At 38.5% G+C, this 14,891-nt stretch overlaps 1 protein-coding gene across 2 annotated transcripts in view; it reads right to left on the reverse strand.

Annotated features, from left to right (window-relative positions):
- wdr35 (WD repeat domain 35) overlaps positions 1-14,891 on the reverse strand; it is a 115,165-nt gene that overhangs the window by 18,709 nt on the left and 81,565 nt on the right. For both annotated transcript variants that reach the window (XM_043676517.1, XM_043676508.1), the window contains 4 exons: positions 10,779-10,889; positions 9,465-9,629; positions 4,650-4,790; positions 2,078-2,234 (listed from right to left, as the gene is read on the reverse strand). In XM_043676517.1, coding sequence (XP_043532452.1) covers positions 2,078-2,234; positions 4,650-4,790; positions 9,465-9,629; positions 10,779-10,889 — 574 coding nt within the window. The remainder of the gene's footprint in view (positions 1-2,077; positions 2,235-4,649; positions 4,791-9,464; positions 9,630-10,778; positions 10,890-14,891) is intronic.

A 14,891-nucleotide genomic window follows, 5' to 3' on the forward strand; every position in this document is an offset into this window, starting at 1 on the left:
CTCTGCCCACCTCCCTGTCTTTTCGATAAGTTGTAAATCCTTGGATGTTTAACTGCCAGTCCTGACCCCCCTGTAACCACGTCTCTGTGATGCCTACCACATCATAATCATTCACGATGATCTGTGCCATTAGTTCATCTGCTTTGTTACGAATACTACGAGCATTCAGGTAAAGTGCCTTAATGCTAACTTTCTTATCATTAGAGATATTGGAATGTAGTTGTTCAAGATGATGGGCATTATCCTGGATGACATTGACTGGTCTAAAATATTAATTGTCATCTTAAGTGATGCCCAAAGATTTGATCAAAATTAAAAAGTATAATCAACTCCTTTCGGAAAATAAAGACCATCAGCTTGTATTTTGTAGAATTTCCTATGGAGAAAACATCTCAAAGCAATTCAAAGGGGAGTCATCAAGTAAAATTTCGCAATGAGCCAGGTGACCAAGTACCAAGTACAGATGACCAAAAGCTTATTGAAAAAGGTAGCTTTGAGGAGAACCTTAAAGGTAGAAAGAAGTGCAAAGAGGCAAGGCGGGTTGGAGAGGGAACTCCAGAACTTAGTGAAGACAGGTCTGAAAATAGTTAAGCCATTAAAATCAAAGAACTGGTGGAACACATCTCACCAAAACTTTGCAGGGTATGAGAAAATTTAAAGTTAAGTGAGGCAGGAGCCATGGAGGGATTTGAAAACAAGGAGGAGAATTTTAAACTTGAGACACACCTTAATTCAGTTACCAATAACTGGTCACTGAGTACAGGAATGATGGTTAAAAGGACTTGTTGAGAGTTAAGACCCAGGAGGTGGAATCTTGGATTGCCTCATTTATGGGGAGGGGTTTTTGAATCTGGTGGGCCTGGCATGCATTGAAACAGTCAAGTCTAGAGGTACAAAATGAATAGATAAGGACTTCAGTAGATGATGAGTTGAGGGAAGAGTAAAGCCAGGTGATGTTAGAGATGGTGTGGTGGACATGTGATTGGAAGTTGTTTTCAGATCAGCTCCGACACTTGACAAGGAGGGATGGCCAGTGAGTAGAGAACAACTTGAGGGATGGGAAAAATGGCTTTGGTTATCTCAATATTTAGTTATAGGAAAATTCTTTCATCCTCAACCCAAAGTCAAAAGAGCAACCTGCCAATTTGAAGTCCATGATGGTGTCTAGATTAGAGTTAGTGATTAAGTATATCTGTGTGTCATCAGTCTACATGTGAAAACTGACATTTTCAGATGCTGCTGCTTTGGACATATAGATGAGAAATAGAGAGACAGATCCTTTAGTGCATTACAACAAATACCACTGGAATGAAAAGAGATTGTAGATGGTTCTCTGACTGGATGGATAAAAATGAAACCTGGCTAATGAAGTTGAGTGACAATGGAGAGGTGTTGGAGGAGGTTTTATGGTCAATAATAGAAAATGAAGAAGTCAGGATGAGAAGGAAAAAAAATTGCTGGAGAAACAGAGTTGGTGTTTTAAGTCTCTTTGTCAGAAATGTTCTGACAGGGCTTTAAAGTCCTGCCCCCATCTACACTTCAATCCACTTATCACTAAATCTTTATTATCAGTTGGTAGAACAACATTTACATAGACTTAGATTCTTCTGAAAAGTTTAGAAAGCTATTCTATAATAGTCCTTGTTATTACCCAGAGAACTGCAATGTAAATAAAAAACCAAAACCAGTTAATATTGATGGCAATGTCCATTAATAACCCCTTTCAACTCCACTTATCACTGTCTCCAAAGTGGAGTCGACATAGCGCCCAATCAGTCTGAGATGCTCCGTGAGAAGACACTACATATACTGTAAATTCAATATTTTATCATTACAGTCAGTGTCGAAGCTCTTCACCAGGCTTATCCATATATTGCTTGCCTCACATGAGCAGTTATACAGTTTTATTTCCTCAATGCTGAGTTTAGGTCCACTTAAACTCAGTGGGACTTAGTTCTGTCCTCCCAATCTCTCTCTTTATCTGCCAAATTATCTGCCCACCAGAAATAATTCTAACTTCATGTCAAAAACAGAGCAGACTGTCTAGGCTAACTTATTTTGTTCAAAGAATACCCACCAGTTTTCATTGCAGCATCTACGTAGCCTTCGTAAAGCTGACGCTGTGCAAGCAGGAAGAAGTGATATGCCTCAGCCCCACGCCAAGCATTGTCAATAATACGATTATCTGACAAAGAAGCATCTTCTTCAAGTAACCCAGCTAGAGCTGTTGTAGCCTGAAACAACACACAAGAACTATAGCACACAATATTGCATAGTATCCTTCAATCTTCTCTTGGGTGCAGGTTGATGTGCTGGAAATTTCCAATATTTTGGATTTATGATAAAATCTGTCAATTAATTTTAGGAATTGGAATGTGGCCTGGAAACAAACCAAAGATAAATATCTAAGCACATCTTTAGAATATTAAACATTATACATTTGTAAGGAATCATTCTTACATCTAAATTTCTAACATGCGAGTTTTATTTTTGAATTACACGTATTTACTTCACCAATGTGTCAGTTTTTAAGTGAACTTTACACTGTACATACACTGAACTGGCTTAGTCAGATTGTGTAGAATGGGAGAGATGATTCCCACCCATAATAATTATCTAAAGACATGCTGAAAGAATGACCTGAGGCATTTGTTATGTGCTTGGGAGAGTGCTGAGCTCAGAACAGGGTATCCTGCTCAACCTGGTTCTTCAAAAACTTAATAATAAACCTCTGGCTGCCCTCTGGACCTTGACTCCTCTTTCCACTAGGTTGGCAGGTAGCTAAAATGACTCTTCATGCAGTTATAATTGCAGTCGGACCCTGACCTTCATACTTAGAGGAAGCCACAAGCTTCCAGCTTTCTGCAGAACAGTAGGTGAAGATTAAAAAAAAGGTATAGCAAAATCCCACGGGTAATTTTAATTACCTGACTACTCAATTTCTACCCGAGGCAATTGAGTTAAAATACGTTCCTAATTTGTGTGCTCAAACATAAAGAATATTCCTTTAGGCACACTGAGGCCAATAGCCATGATATTGTATGGCTATTGTATGCATCTCACTATCTCTAGCTGAATAGGAGGTATAGTACGCAGTAAAAATATCAATGCTCTTTACTAAGAAAACCAAGTGAAAAATCACACTACACCAGATAATAGTCCAACAGGTTTATTTGGAAGCACTAGCTTTCAGAGCGCTGTTCCTTCATCAGGAGGTTGTGGAGCATAAGACCATAAGACACAGAATTTATAGCAAAAGAATACAATGTCATGTGTCTGAATGATATATTGAACAAACCTGGATTATTGTTAAACCTTTCATCTTTTAGAATAGGTTGCAGGGTTCAATTCATTAATATGTAAATCTCAGAACTTCTTTTAAGTCACATTCTTGAGATAACTTGAGATTTTATAAGAAAAGGTGACACCTCAGTTCAGACAATGCATTAAAGGTGTGAGGTTAGAATCTGTATCCCAATCTTGAGTCAGACTGGTTCTATTTCCAAAGTGGAATCTACAAAATATTATATGGATTGGCTGCTTGCAGATTGTGCTTTTTTTTGACTAAATTGGAATGTATCTGCAAATACAAATTCATTCAATAGACTTATATTTGTGTGCACGTGCAGGAGAGACAGAGAGAGAGTGTGCATGTGAGTGTGAGTGCATGTGAGAGAGTGTGTGTTTGTGTGTGTGAAAGCTTGAGAGAGTGAGAGAGAGTGTATAGTGTAGTGGGGTCACCTGTAGTGTAACATGAACCCAAAATCCCAACTGAGGCCGTCCTCATGGGTACCAAACTCTGCCATGCCACTTTGCGCTGTTGCCTGTCCTGAACTCTGCTTGGAGGACAGTCACCCGAAGATCTGAGGCCGAATGTCCCTGACCACTGAAATGTTAGGGTGATCCCACTACACTATACACTCTCACACACACTTACATAGTCGTGCAGACGCTCTCTCATACACATATTCTCACAAACAAACACACACACACAAAAGTCTATGGGATGAATTTGTATTTGCAGAATTATATTTGTCTGCAGGCAGTCAATACAGGTAATATTTTATAAATTCCATTTTGGAAATAGAACCAGTCTGACTCAAGATCTCACACACACTTACATAGTCGTGCAGACGCTCTCTCATACACATATTCTCTCAAACAAACAAACACACACACACACACAAGTCTATGGGATGAATTTGTATTTGCAGAATTATATTTGCAGATACATTCTATTTTGCTCAAAAAAGCACAATCTGCAGGCAGTCAATACAGGTAATATTTTATAAATTCCATTTTGGAAATAGAACCAGTCTGACTCAAGAATGGATACAGACAGACTCTGACCTCACACCTTTAATGCATAGTCTGAGCTGAGATGTCACCTTTTGTTATAAAATCTTAAATTATCTTGAGAAGGTGAAGGAGCAGTGCTCTGAAAGCAATTCCTTCCAACTAAACCTGACTATAACCTGGTGTTGTGTGATGTTTAGCTAATCCACACCAGTCCAATACTGGCTCCTCCATATCATGAGAAAACTAAAACATATCACTTTTTAACAGTTACAGCTGTATATTTTAACTTACATTGGTGAAATTGGAACACTTGATCAGAGTTAAACATCAGCTTTTTTTATATGCAATACCTCTGATCGTCTGCCTTTCAATTTTGCTCTCTGAGTGTTCTTTATCTGCTCATGATAATCTTCCACAAGCAGTGCTGCCAGCACGTAAAGTTTCTTAACACGTAAGGGCTTGGTTCTCTTTTTTGCTTCTTCTTCAGCAATCTAAATAAAATGACAAAATAGCTGATTTCAGGAAGAGAATATTCAAAAACCCTGTAGAATAGATAATATTCCAAAAACATAGTATAACTTTTAATCAACTTTGACATCTAACTCATTTTTAGAAATAAGGAAAGAAATACCCTATGAATTATTTAAGACAAAATCGCAAATAATAAATGGTGAGCAACACTAACTTGCTATTACTTTGACTAACATTTGTCTATAAGCTTCCTGTGGCTTTATGAACTGTGCCTGTGGTAATTAGAAAGCAGAAACAGTAAGGCACCCTGTACAAGGGATCTGACCCTTGTGTGAACAGGACAAACCTAGCAGTTTGAAGAATCTTTACTGAAACAAGCATGAGGCAACTTTTGACTGCTCTTTCAGATGCTGAAAAGCTTCTGTAAAGATGGGGTCTTGAACTGTTATGGTGGTTTGTTCATGTTTAATACGACATGACATTATAATAAAGCAACTGAAGCTTATTTTGATATGATTGCTTGGAGAAAATTAAGAACCACCTCAATTACCTGCTGGTAGTCACTCACACATATTTTGATGGATAGTGCTGACCCAATAGCCTATCCCAACAGACATTAGTAGATTCTGGATCACAGGGCATTGCTCAAAATTTCAAGCACTACTTAAAGATATTATCACATTTTACTTTTCACTTGCTCGAAGAATAGAAAGAACATTTAAAATTAATTGGGACACTTTCTAGGATACTTTGTCAAGATTTACCAATCTTAAACATTTATTCTGGAAATTATCTGCAGACTTCACCTCAACAAAGTGCTACTGTAACTCACTGGATACCTTACATAACCACCAGGAGAAAAGATTCTCCTTAATCTGCAGAAGGAACAGGTGGAGGACACAAAATCAGGCAAAACAGTAAAACAGCACCAGTTGCTAGAGAAGAAGGTGAACGCAATCTCTCAACTGCAGAAACAGAATATCTCTCCTCAGCTAAACCTCCTCCTCCAGTAGATGAAGTACTGAAGTAAAAACATTTTCTTCTTTGTCCCTTACTATTCAGAAACCTGCCTCTTTGTGCCAGCCAGCACACCCTACAGTAACTATGGTGTGTGGAGACATATGCATTACTCAATGAAAATTCTACATATCAGAACCTAAATGTCAAAAATACAGATGCTCTTTAAATGCTCCCAGACAAATTCAATTTCTAGTATTCAGCAATTAGCACCAAAGTGTGAACCAAAACTAGACTTCAAATAGGTATTATTTTATTAGCACAGTATCTGATTTCATCCAGCTGTATTTCTGTTGCAATCAAATAATGTAAAAGCCTTGGTATAAGTTAACTCATCAACATCTCCCATTGTCAGTCAAATCAGTCATGAAATATTCAGAAGCAAACTCTGAAATCAACACATAAAAATATTTTTGGGAATGAACGATGGCCAGATATTTGCAGTAAAGCATAATATACTGTGTCACAAGTTACACAATATTAAAAGGTTGCTAGTGAATTTCAAAAGAAATAAAACATTTTCATCCGTACCCTTTACAGGAGACATTAACTGAAAGAAAGTCAGAGATTGACGGGGAGGAAGGAGAACATGAATCAAGTGAGTTCTCACATCGTGCAACTCAAAATCCTGTCAGCTGACAGTGCAATTGGGCTTGCATGTGATGTCACACACAACTGGGCACAGAGTCATGCAGCATGGAAACAGGCCCTTTGGCCCAACTGGTCCATTCTGACCATGGTGCACACTAAGCTAGTTCCAATTGCCCACATTTGATCCATCTCCCTCTAAACCCTTCTCATCCAATTCTTTTTTTTAAGTGTCGCGATTGTACCTGTTTCAACCATTTTCTCTGGCAGTCCATTCCATACATGCCACACTCTCTGCGTGAAGAAGTTGCCCCTCAGATCATTCTTAAATCTTTCTCCTCTCACTTTAAACTATGCGTTCTAGTTTTCAATTCCACATCCCTGGGAAAAAGAGTATATGCATTCATCCTACCTATGCCGCTCATGATTTTATACACCTCCATAAGGTCACCTCCCATTCTCCTACATTCCAAAGAATAAAGTCCTATTCTGGCCAACCTCTCCATATAACTCAGGCCTACTAGTCCTGGCAACATCCTCATAAATCTTCTTTGCACTCTTTCCAGTTTGATTATGTCTTTCCTATAACAGGGTGACCAAAACTGTACCCAATATTCCAAGTGTGGCCTCATCAGTGCCTTAAAAAACTGTAACATACTGTCCCAACTCTTACACTCAATGCCTAGACCAATGAAGGCCAGCATGCTAAATACCTTAATTCACCACCCGGTCTACCTGTGATGCCACTTTCAATGAGATAAGATTCTGCCAACGGTGTACAAGGTCAGGAGGCACCATTCTGACATCAGTAACTGGCAGTATAAATATAGCTTAATATCAGGAAACCAGATAATAGCTGAAATAAATGCAAAATAAGTTTCCTGAAAAAGAAACTAAGATAATTAAAATAATAAATGCACAATCCTAGGAAATGTTCATCCTGGATCATTTTTTTTAAAAAAATCAATCATTTTTAGTCTATTTTAAAAGTAAAAGGACCAAAATAAACAACTCACCAGCAGAGTCACAGTTGTGTATTTAAATAAGATTCAATTATCCCACAACCCTTAAAGATAGTGACACCAAGATAGATGTATGGGCAGTGCACAGAAAACAAGAAATGTCAAAAAACAATGAGGGAGGAAATTCTCATAAAAAGTAATCTGCCCTCTGATTTATTGATGAACAACAAAAATCTGTACGTGCAGATGGATCATAGCAGCCATATTTGCATTGGGAGCAGTCACTCCATTCTCATTCTTTCCCCCAAAATAAGACCTACAGATTAAAACTACAAAGGGTAGGTTGGAATATTTAATTCAAAGAAAAATAATATACAAAGGGAGATGTAGAAAATAAAAAAAATGACAAAATCAAATCAAAGAAATAAAGTTTACTTTAAAAGTCTTTAACGATAATGAAAATCAGAACCAACGAGACTCCACAGCTATATGAGCTAATTTTCAATGACAGATTGTTTGGGAATAATCAAGACATAACACAGAAACCATGTACAGTTGAACAGACAACCCTCAATTTTTTTGGGTATATGTATTAGGAAAGTAGCCAAACTTCACAGCCTTCATTAATGTGAATGTCAAATTTCTAGCAGTGTACCAGAGTAGTGAAGTTTCCAGAGGACGACAGCAATTTTGGCAGCAATTTGCTTATTTTCATATTTTACTGCCTGTGTGCAGACTTTATGAGTTGCTATCCAATTTACTCCATAGCAGTGAGTAATAAAAGCAAAATCTGGGCCGTTATATTCATAAAATATAATCTTTTAGCAGTGTTGGGGAATAACAGAATCTTGTGTTTCAATCTGATGATCTACTCCACTGCAGTTCAGATGAAAGAAATACCTTTCATTCTAAATCATTAAGTTCATACTGAACTAACAAGTGATAACTTTGCAGATAGATTTATTTTTCAATTGGAACTGTATGGCTGATTTAGTTAATCTATACTTATGACACTATTACAAACTGTTAATGAATGGGCATCTGATCATTGGAAAGTAGAACAGGAATAAACAAAAAAAATCTTTGATTGTACAATAGCTATCCTAATGTACTTTACATGGTATGATTTGCTTATACTACATGCAAAACAAAACTTTTCACTGTAATTCGATGAAAATAAAATGCGACAATAATAAATCAAATCAAATAGCTGGTCAGTTAGCTGTTTATAATGCACAACTAATTTATATCTGTTATATTATAAGATGCTCCATTATTAAATCCTTCCCAAAGATAGAAACATAAAAAATAGGATGAGGAGTAAGTCATTCGGCCCTTCAAGCTGCTCTGCCATTCAATATGCTCGTAGCTGATCATCCAACACCCTATTGCAACTTTCACCCATAGCTTTTGATGACTTTAAGGCAAAGAACCATATCATGCATTTTCTAGTCCACATACAATGTTTTGGCCTCAACTGCTTTCAATTCTACAGGCTCACAATCCTCTGGGTGAAGAGATTTCTCCTCATCTCAGTCCCAAATGGCCTACCCTGCATCCTCAGACTGTGGCCCCTAGTTCTTAACTCCCCAGTCATCAGGAACAATTACCCTGTCTATTCAAATTTTATTTTTTTTGAGGTTCACCTCTCCTTCTAAATGCCAGGAAATAAAGATAATGTATGTATCACTCCAAAATTTAACTAGATAATTAAAATATTGGATAGAAGTTGCAAAACCAACTGTAGAAAATCACCTGCTGCTATACAGTTGGTTCTGCTATAACAGAGTAGTTCTGTTCTCATGCAATCCCATGTTATAAGCAAATCACATAATAGCAGCACCATATAAACTAATGGGGCCGGGATCAAGTTATAACCAATACATGCTTTAAAAGTTCACGCTTTAGAAATAGTGTCCCTAATTCATCAATCGTATTACAGTGAAATTTCATTAACAAAAACACATGTTATAGCAGAACAACTTGTACTTCTACTTTTAAATCTGAATAGTAGTTTTCATAAATTTCTAAGAACAGATATGCAAATATGCAGACAGATGTAAAATGCTTTACATGCCTCTAAGAAATCCAAAGATATCCCCAATTATGGAGAGAGTACTGCTGTACCTTAAACATGAGCTTTGCAGCATCAAGGAAATGATGGGCCTTTCGGTAAAGTTCAATTGCTTCCAAAGTTTTATTCTTCTCCAACAGATGAGATGCATACTTAGCCAAAAGGGATCCAATTTCTTTCATATTGTGATTCTTGGCCAATTCAACAGCTTTATTCCACTGGAATTTTTTTGAGAAAATAGTCAAAATTAGTAATTGCATTAATATTGGTGAGAAGTAGTAATAATATTTAAATGATCCATTTTTAAAAGGGGCACATGATCAATAGTAAGTAGGGCATGTTCACAAGTCTTTAACTGTGGCAAAGTAAGTTTAAATAAAACTGTCAAAAGTTGTACAGAATTCTTTATTTTATAAATATATGCATTGGGTATAAAAGACAAAATACTGATCTTTATTGAACTTTGGTGAGACTCCAGCTGAAGTAATGTGGGCAATTCAGGCACCACACTTTAGGAAGATGTCTAAAGTTTAGACAGAGACTATAGAAGAGGTTTAATAAAATTGCACCAGGGATGAAAGGCTTCAGTTACATAGACAGACCAGAGAAAATGAAGTTGCTCTCCCTAGGGCAGTTAAGAGGAGCTTTGAGATAGGTGTTTAAAATCTTAAAGGGTTTACCGAGAAATTAGAGGTATAGGCAATCAGGTAAATGACAAATGAACCTGAAGCAACATGAGAAAATATTTGTAAAAGCATTGAGTTGTTATAGTAGGGAATGCACTGTCTACTATGTGATAAAAGCAGATTCAAATGTAACATACAAAAGAGAACTGGATAAATACTTGAAAAAGAACAAAATAAGTTGCTCGCTGTCAAGCACTTCTTCCATACAACCAGAACAGGTATAATAGGCTGAATGGTCTCTTTTTGTCAAATAATTCTGCATTTCATCGTGCTTGACCATAATGTAATCTGTATTTTAGTAATGGTGGTATTTTACGGTTCATGTAGGAAGTTCAATATGTTGTAGCAACATGCAATTTTTCATGCATGTTGTCATCTGGAACAATGGATGGTGATGGTAGAGACTCTAAATTTCTTACCATTGCATAACTGACTAGGAATCTCCCCTGCTCTTACTGCCTGCCATTGGTATGTGCTAGAAGAATTTACAGGTTTGTTGTCAATCTATTTGGTTATGTTTCAAATGCAACTTGTTTGCCACCATGTAAGATTCAATTCCAGAACATTTAGCCATGTCACAATATGTTCTCATTCCATTGTTTCGGAATTCATAAATAAAATGAGGAAACGCACTAAAAAGGTACTGCATTAAATTATAATTTTTTCTTTTTAATATCCTACCTGATTCAGATGTATACAGGTCTCAACTGCAGCTTTAGCTTGGTTACATTTGAGGAATGCAGCTACAGCTTGCTCACACATACCCACAGTAACAAACATGTGGGCTATATCCTATACAAAAAATGTCGAAGTATTCAAAATTTTGTTGTCAAAAAGTCTTAACTGTACAAAAGAACTACTATAGATCTAAATAACTGAAGAAAATTCCTTCTGACATCCAAGTGCTGGAGGAATTCTGAGTGGAAAGGGAGACAAAGACAAATCTTTCACTCTGAAAGCCTCGTTTTATTCACCTTGCCAATAAAAAAATTCCAGAGATTTGCTTTATTTTTGGAATAAGTGAACTTTAGTTTAAAAGCTCAGTTTACAATAGTTCAACTTAATCTTGCTTGAAATTATTAGTGGGAAGATTCTGAACCAGTGTCATGACTTGAAAATATATTCTTTAGCAGGAATAAATATCTTATAGCTGGTGTAATTTACTTTTTATTTATTGACAGGATGTGTGCATCATTGAACAATCCATCATTTATTGACCATCCCCAATTGTTCTTAAGAAGGTGGCGGATGGTGAGATGCCTTCTCTAACCATTGAAGTCCAAATACATTTGTACACCCATAACGCTGTTAGGGAAGCAGTTCCAGGACTTTTTTTCCCCCCAATAACAGTGATATAGTTATATAAAATCAGGATGGAGGAGTACTTGCAGATGGTGGTGTTCCCATGTATCTGCTGCCCTTATCTTCTGGATAGTACAGGTAGTGATTTTGGAAGGTGCTATCTAAGGAGCATGGTGAGTTGATGCAGTGCATCTTGCTGATGGTGCACACTGGTGCCACTGTACATTGGTTGTGGAGGAAATGAATGTTAAATGAGATAGACCGGGAACCAATCAAACAGGCTGCATTTTCCTGGATGGTGTTGAGCTCTTGAGTGTTGTTGGAAGTTACACACATACAGGCAAATGAAGACTGTTCCATCATGTTACTGACTTGATTTTGTAGATGGTTGCCAGGAGATGTGTTACTCACTGCAAAATTAACAGCCTCCAACCTGTATTTGTAGCCATGATATTTATATAGCTGGTTCACTTCAGATTTTGATAAATGGCTATACCAGTATATTGAGCACAGGGGTTTTAGTGATGGTAATGTCATTGAATATAGCTGGTCATTGTGCAGCACAGATGTTACTTGCCACTTAGGGTGTCATAAATGGTGATGAACATAGAGCAATCATTCGCAACCATCCCCACTTACAACCTTATGCTGGAAGGAAGGGCATTATTAAAGCAGCTGAAGACAGGCAAGTCTGGACAATACATAAGGAACTCCTCTTTATGATGCCTTCTGGCTTCGGTGATTGACCTCAACAACTACATCCATCTCCCTTTGTGCTAGGCTTGCCTCCAACTAAATGAAAGTTTTCTCTTCATTCCCATTGACTCCAATTTTGCTAGGGCTCCTTGAGTGTGACATCAACCAAATGCTGCAATTGATGTAAAAGGAAGTGGCATCACATCCCCTCATATACTGTGCTGGTCCAAACACAAACAAAAGAGCTGAAATGAGATCCAGATCTTAATGAGCAGGTTAATGTCCAGTTGATGCTGGATGATAGATTTTCAATAATACCTATCACTTTGTGGATGACTGACATTAACTGAAGGGGTGGTAATTAGCCAGGTTGGATTTGTCCTGCTTTTTCTGGACAGAGTATCCTGGTCAATTTTCCATAATACCAGTTGCATGTCAGTGCAGGAAATGCTGCTGAAGGCCCACACACCTGCATGGATGCCCAGCCTTGAGTTGCTAGATATGTTTGATGTCTGTCTCATTTAGCAAACTGGTAGTACCAGGTAACGTTATGGAGGGTACCCACGAAGTGAAAACACGATGGTCACTCCTATTAATACCATCATGGACAGATGCATACGTTGCAGATAGATTGGTAAGGACAAGGCCAAATACATTATTCCATTTTATGACTCCCTGACAATAAGGCATAGGAGCAGAAGTCAGTCACTCTGCCCATTGGGTCTGTTCCACTATTAAATGAGATCATGTCTTACCTGATAATCCTCAACATCACTTTCCTGCCTTTTCCCCATAACTCCTGATTACCTTAATTCAAATTCTCTCCATCTCAACATTGAATATTCTTAACAACTCATCTTTGAAAGCACTCTGTGGTTAGGAATTCCACAGATTCACTAGTCTCTGACAAAAGGCATTCTTTCTCATCTCTGTCTCAAACGGTTGACCCTCCACTCTGAGATTATTCCCTCTGGTTTGAGACTCTCCCACAAGTGGAAACAACCTTTCCACATCCACCATGCAAAGCTCCCCCCCCCCACCCCCAATCCACAAGAATCTTTAATATTTCAATAATGTTACCTCTCATTCTTCTAAATTTCAATGAGTACAGGCTCAACCTACTCAACCTCTCCTCATAACTATGTGAACGTTCTCCAAGCTGCCTCCAATATTTTTCTCTTAGATGAGGGGAGCAAAATTGTTTGCAGTATTCTAGCTGTGGTCTGATTAGTGCCTTGTATAGTTTTAGCAAAACCTTATTCTTCGGAGGGGGGGTGTGAACTAGTTGGGCCGAAGGGCCTGTTTACACACTGTAGGAAATCTAATCTAATCTTACTACTTTTATACTCCATTCTTTTAGAAGTAAAGACCACCATTCTACTGGTCTTCCTTATTATCTATGCTAGCTTTTAGTGATGTATCTGTGCTGCAGCTTCCTGCATTCTTTCCCTGTTTCAGTAATATTTAGCTTCTCTATCCTTCCTGTGACGGTGCATTTTTCCACTTTATATTCCATCTGCCACTCACATAACTTATCTATATCCCTCAGTAGACTCCGTGTCACCCCTCACTGCTTCCCTTCCCGCCTATATTAGTGTTATCTGCAAACCTAGCAATAGTAGATTCACTTCAACTATCATTGTGGCCCCAGCACTGATCCCTGTGACACTCCACTAGTTACAGCTTGCCATCCTGAAAATTCCTCTTATTCCAACTTATCTTCCCTTTCTCTTCTATTAGTTAACAAATTCTCTGTCCATGCTAATATACCATTCCCATCACCTTATCTTCCTGAACAGCCTTATATTCCTTAATGAATGCCCTTTTATGAACTAATCATCATCTGGAAGGATGCTGGAGAAGGTAATTAGCAGTAATTAATTTCCTTGTTTATTTCTAAATTGATTTCAAGGAGTCCAGAGGCAACCTTGAAGTCTTTCAGGGTAACTCCCACTGACCGTATACTGCTGTGCCGTCAGCCCAGGTGGGTCTGTCCTGCATACTCATGAGATTGTGTCTGTTGCTCTCGATGTGGTCTCCTCTATATTGAGGAGACAGGACACCAAGTCGCAGAACATTTCGGGGAATATCTCTGGGGGTCATGTACCAAACAACCCCATCACCCTGTGGCCAACCACTTCAACTCCCTCTCCCACTCCACCAAGGATATGCAAGTCTTGGGCCTACTCCACCACCAAATCCAAGCCACGTGATGACTGGAGGAAGAACGCCTCATCTTCCACCTTGGGACCCTCCAAACATACGGCATCAATGTCGATTTCATCAGTTTCCTCATCTCCCCTCCCCCACACCTCATTCCAGATCCAACCCTCCAACTTGGCACCACCCTCTTGAAAGGTCTTTGTTCCCACCTATCTGCTCCACTGTCTTCTCCAACCTATCACCATCACTCCCCACCTGCATCTACTTATACCCTTCCCAGCTATCTTTCCCCAGCCTCACCCTGAACCCCCCCTCCCCCATGTATCTCTCAGTCCCCTTCCCCCTCCAGCCCACATTCCTGATGAAGCGCTTATGCTCGAAACATTGATTCTCCTGCCCCTCTGATGCTGCCTGATCTGCTGTACTGTTTCAGCACCATACTTTTTGACTCTGATCTTCATCATCTGTAGTCCTCACTTTCTCCCATACTCATGAGATTGACACACTCTGGTGATGGTGTCAAGAACATTTTCCTGGAATGATACCTTACATACAATGGATCTCAGTCTAGATTAGAGTGGTGCTGGAAAAGCACAGCGGTTCAGGCAGCATCCGAGGAGCAGTAAAATCGAC

Source organism: Chiloscyllium plagiosum, chromosome 3 (genome assembly GCF_004010195.1).
Source record: "Chiloscyllium plagiosum isolate BGI_BamShark_2017 chromosome 3, ASM401019v2, whole genome shotgun sequence".
Classification (NCBI taxonomy): Eukaryota; Metazoa; Chordata; class Chondrichthyes; order Orectolobiformes; family Hemiscylliidae; genus Chiloscyllium; species Chiloscyllium plagiosum.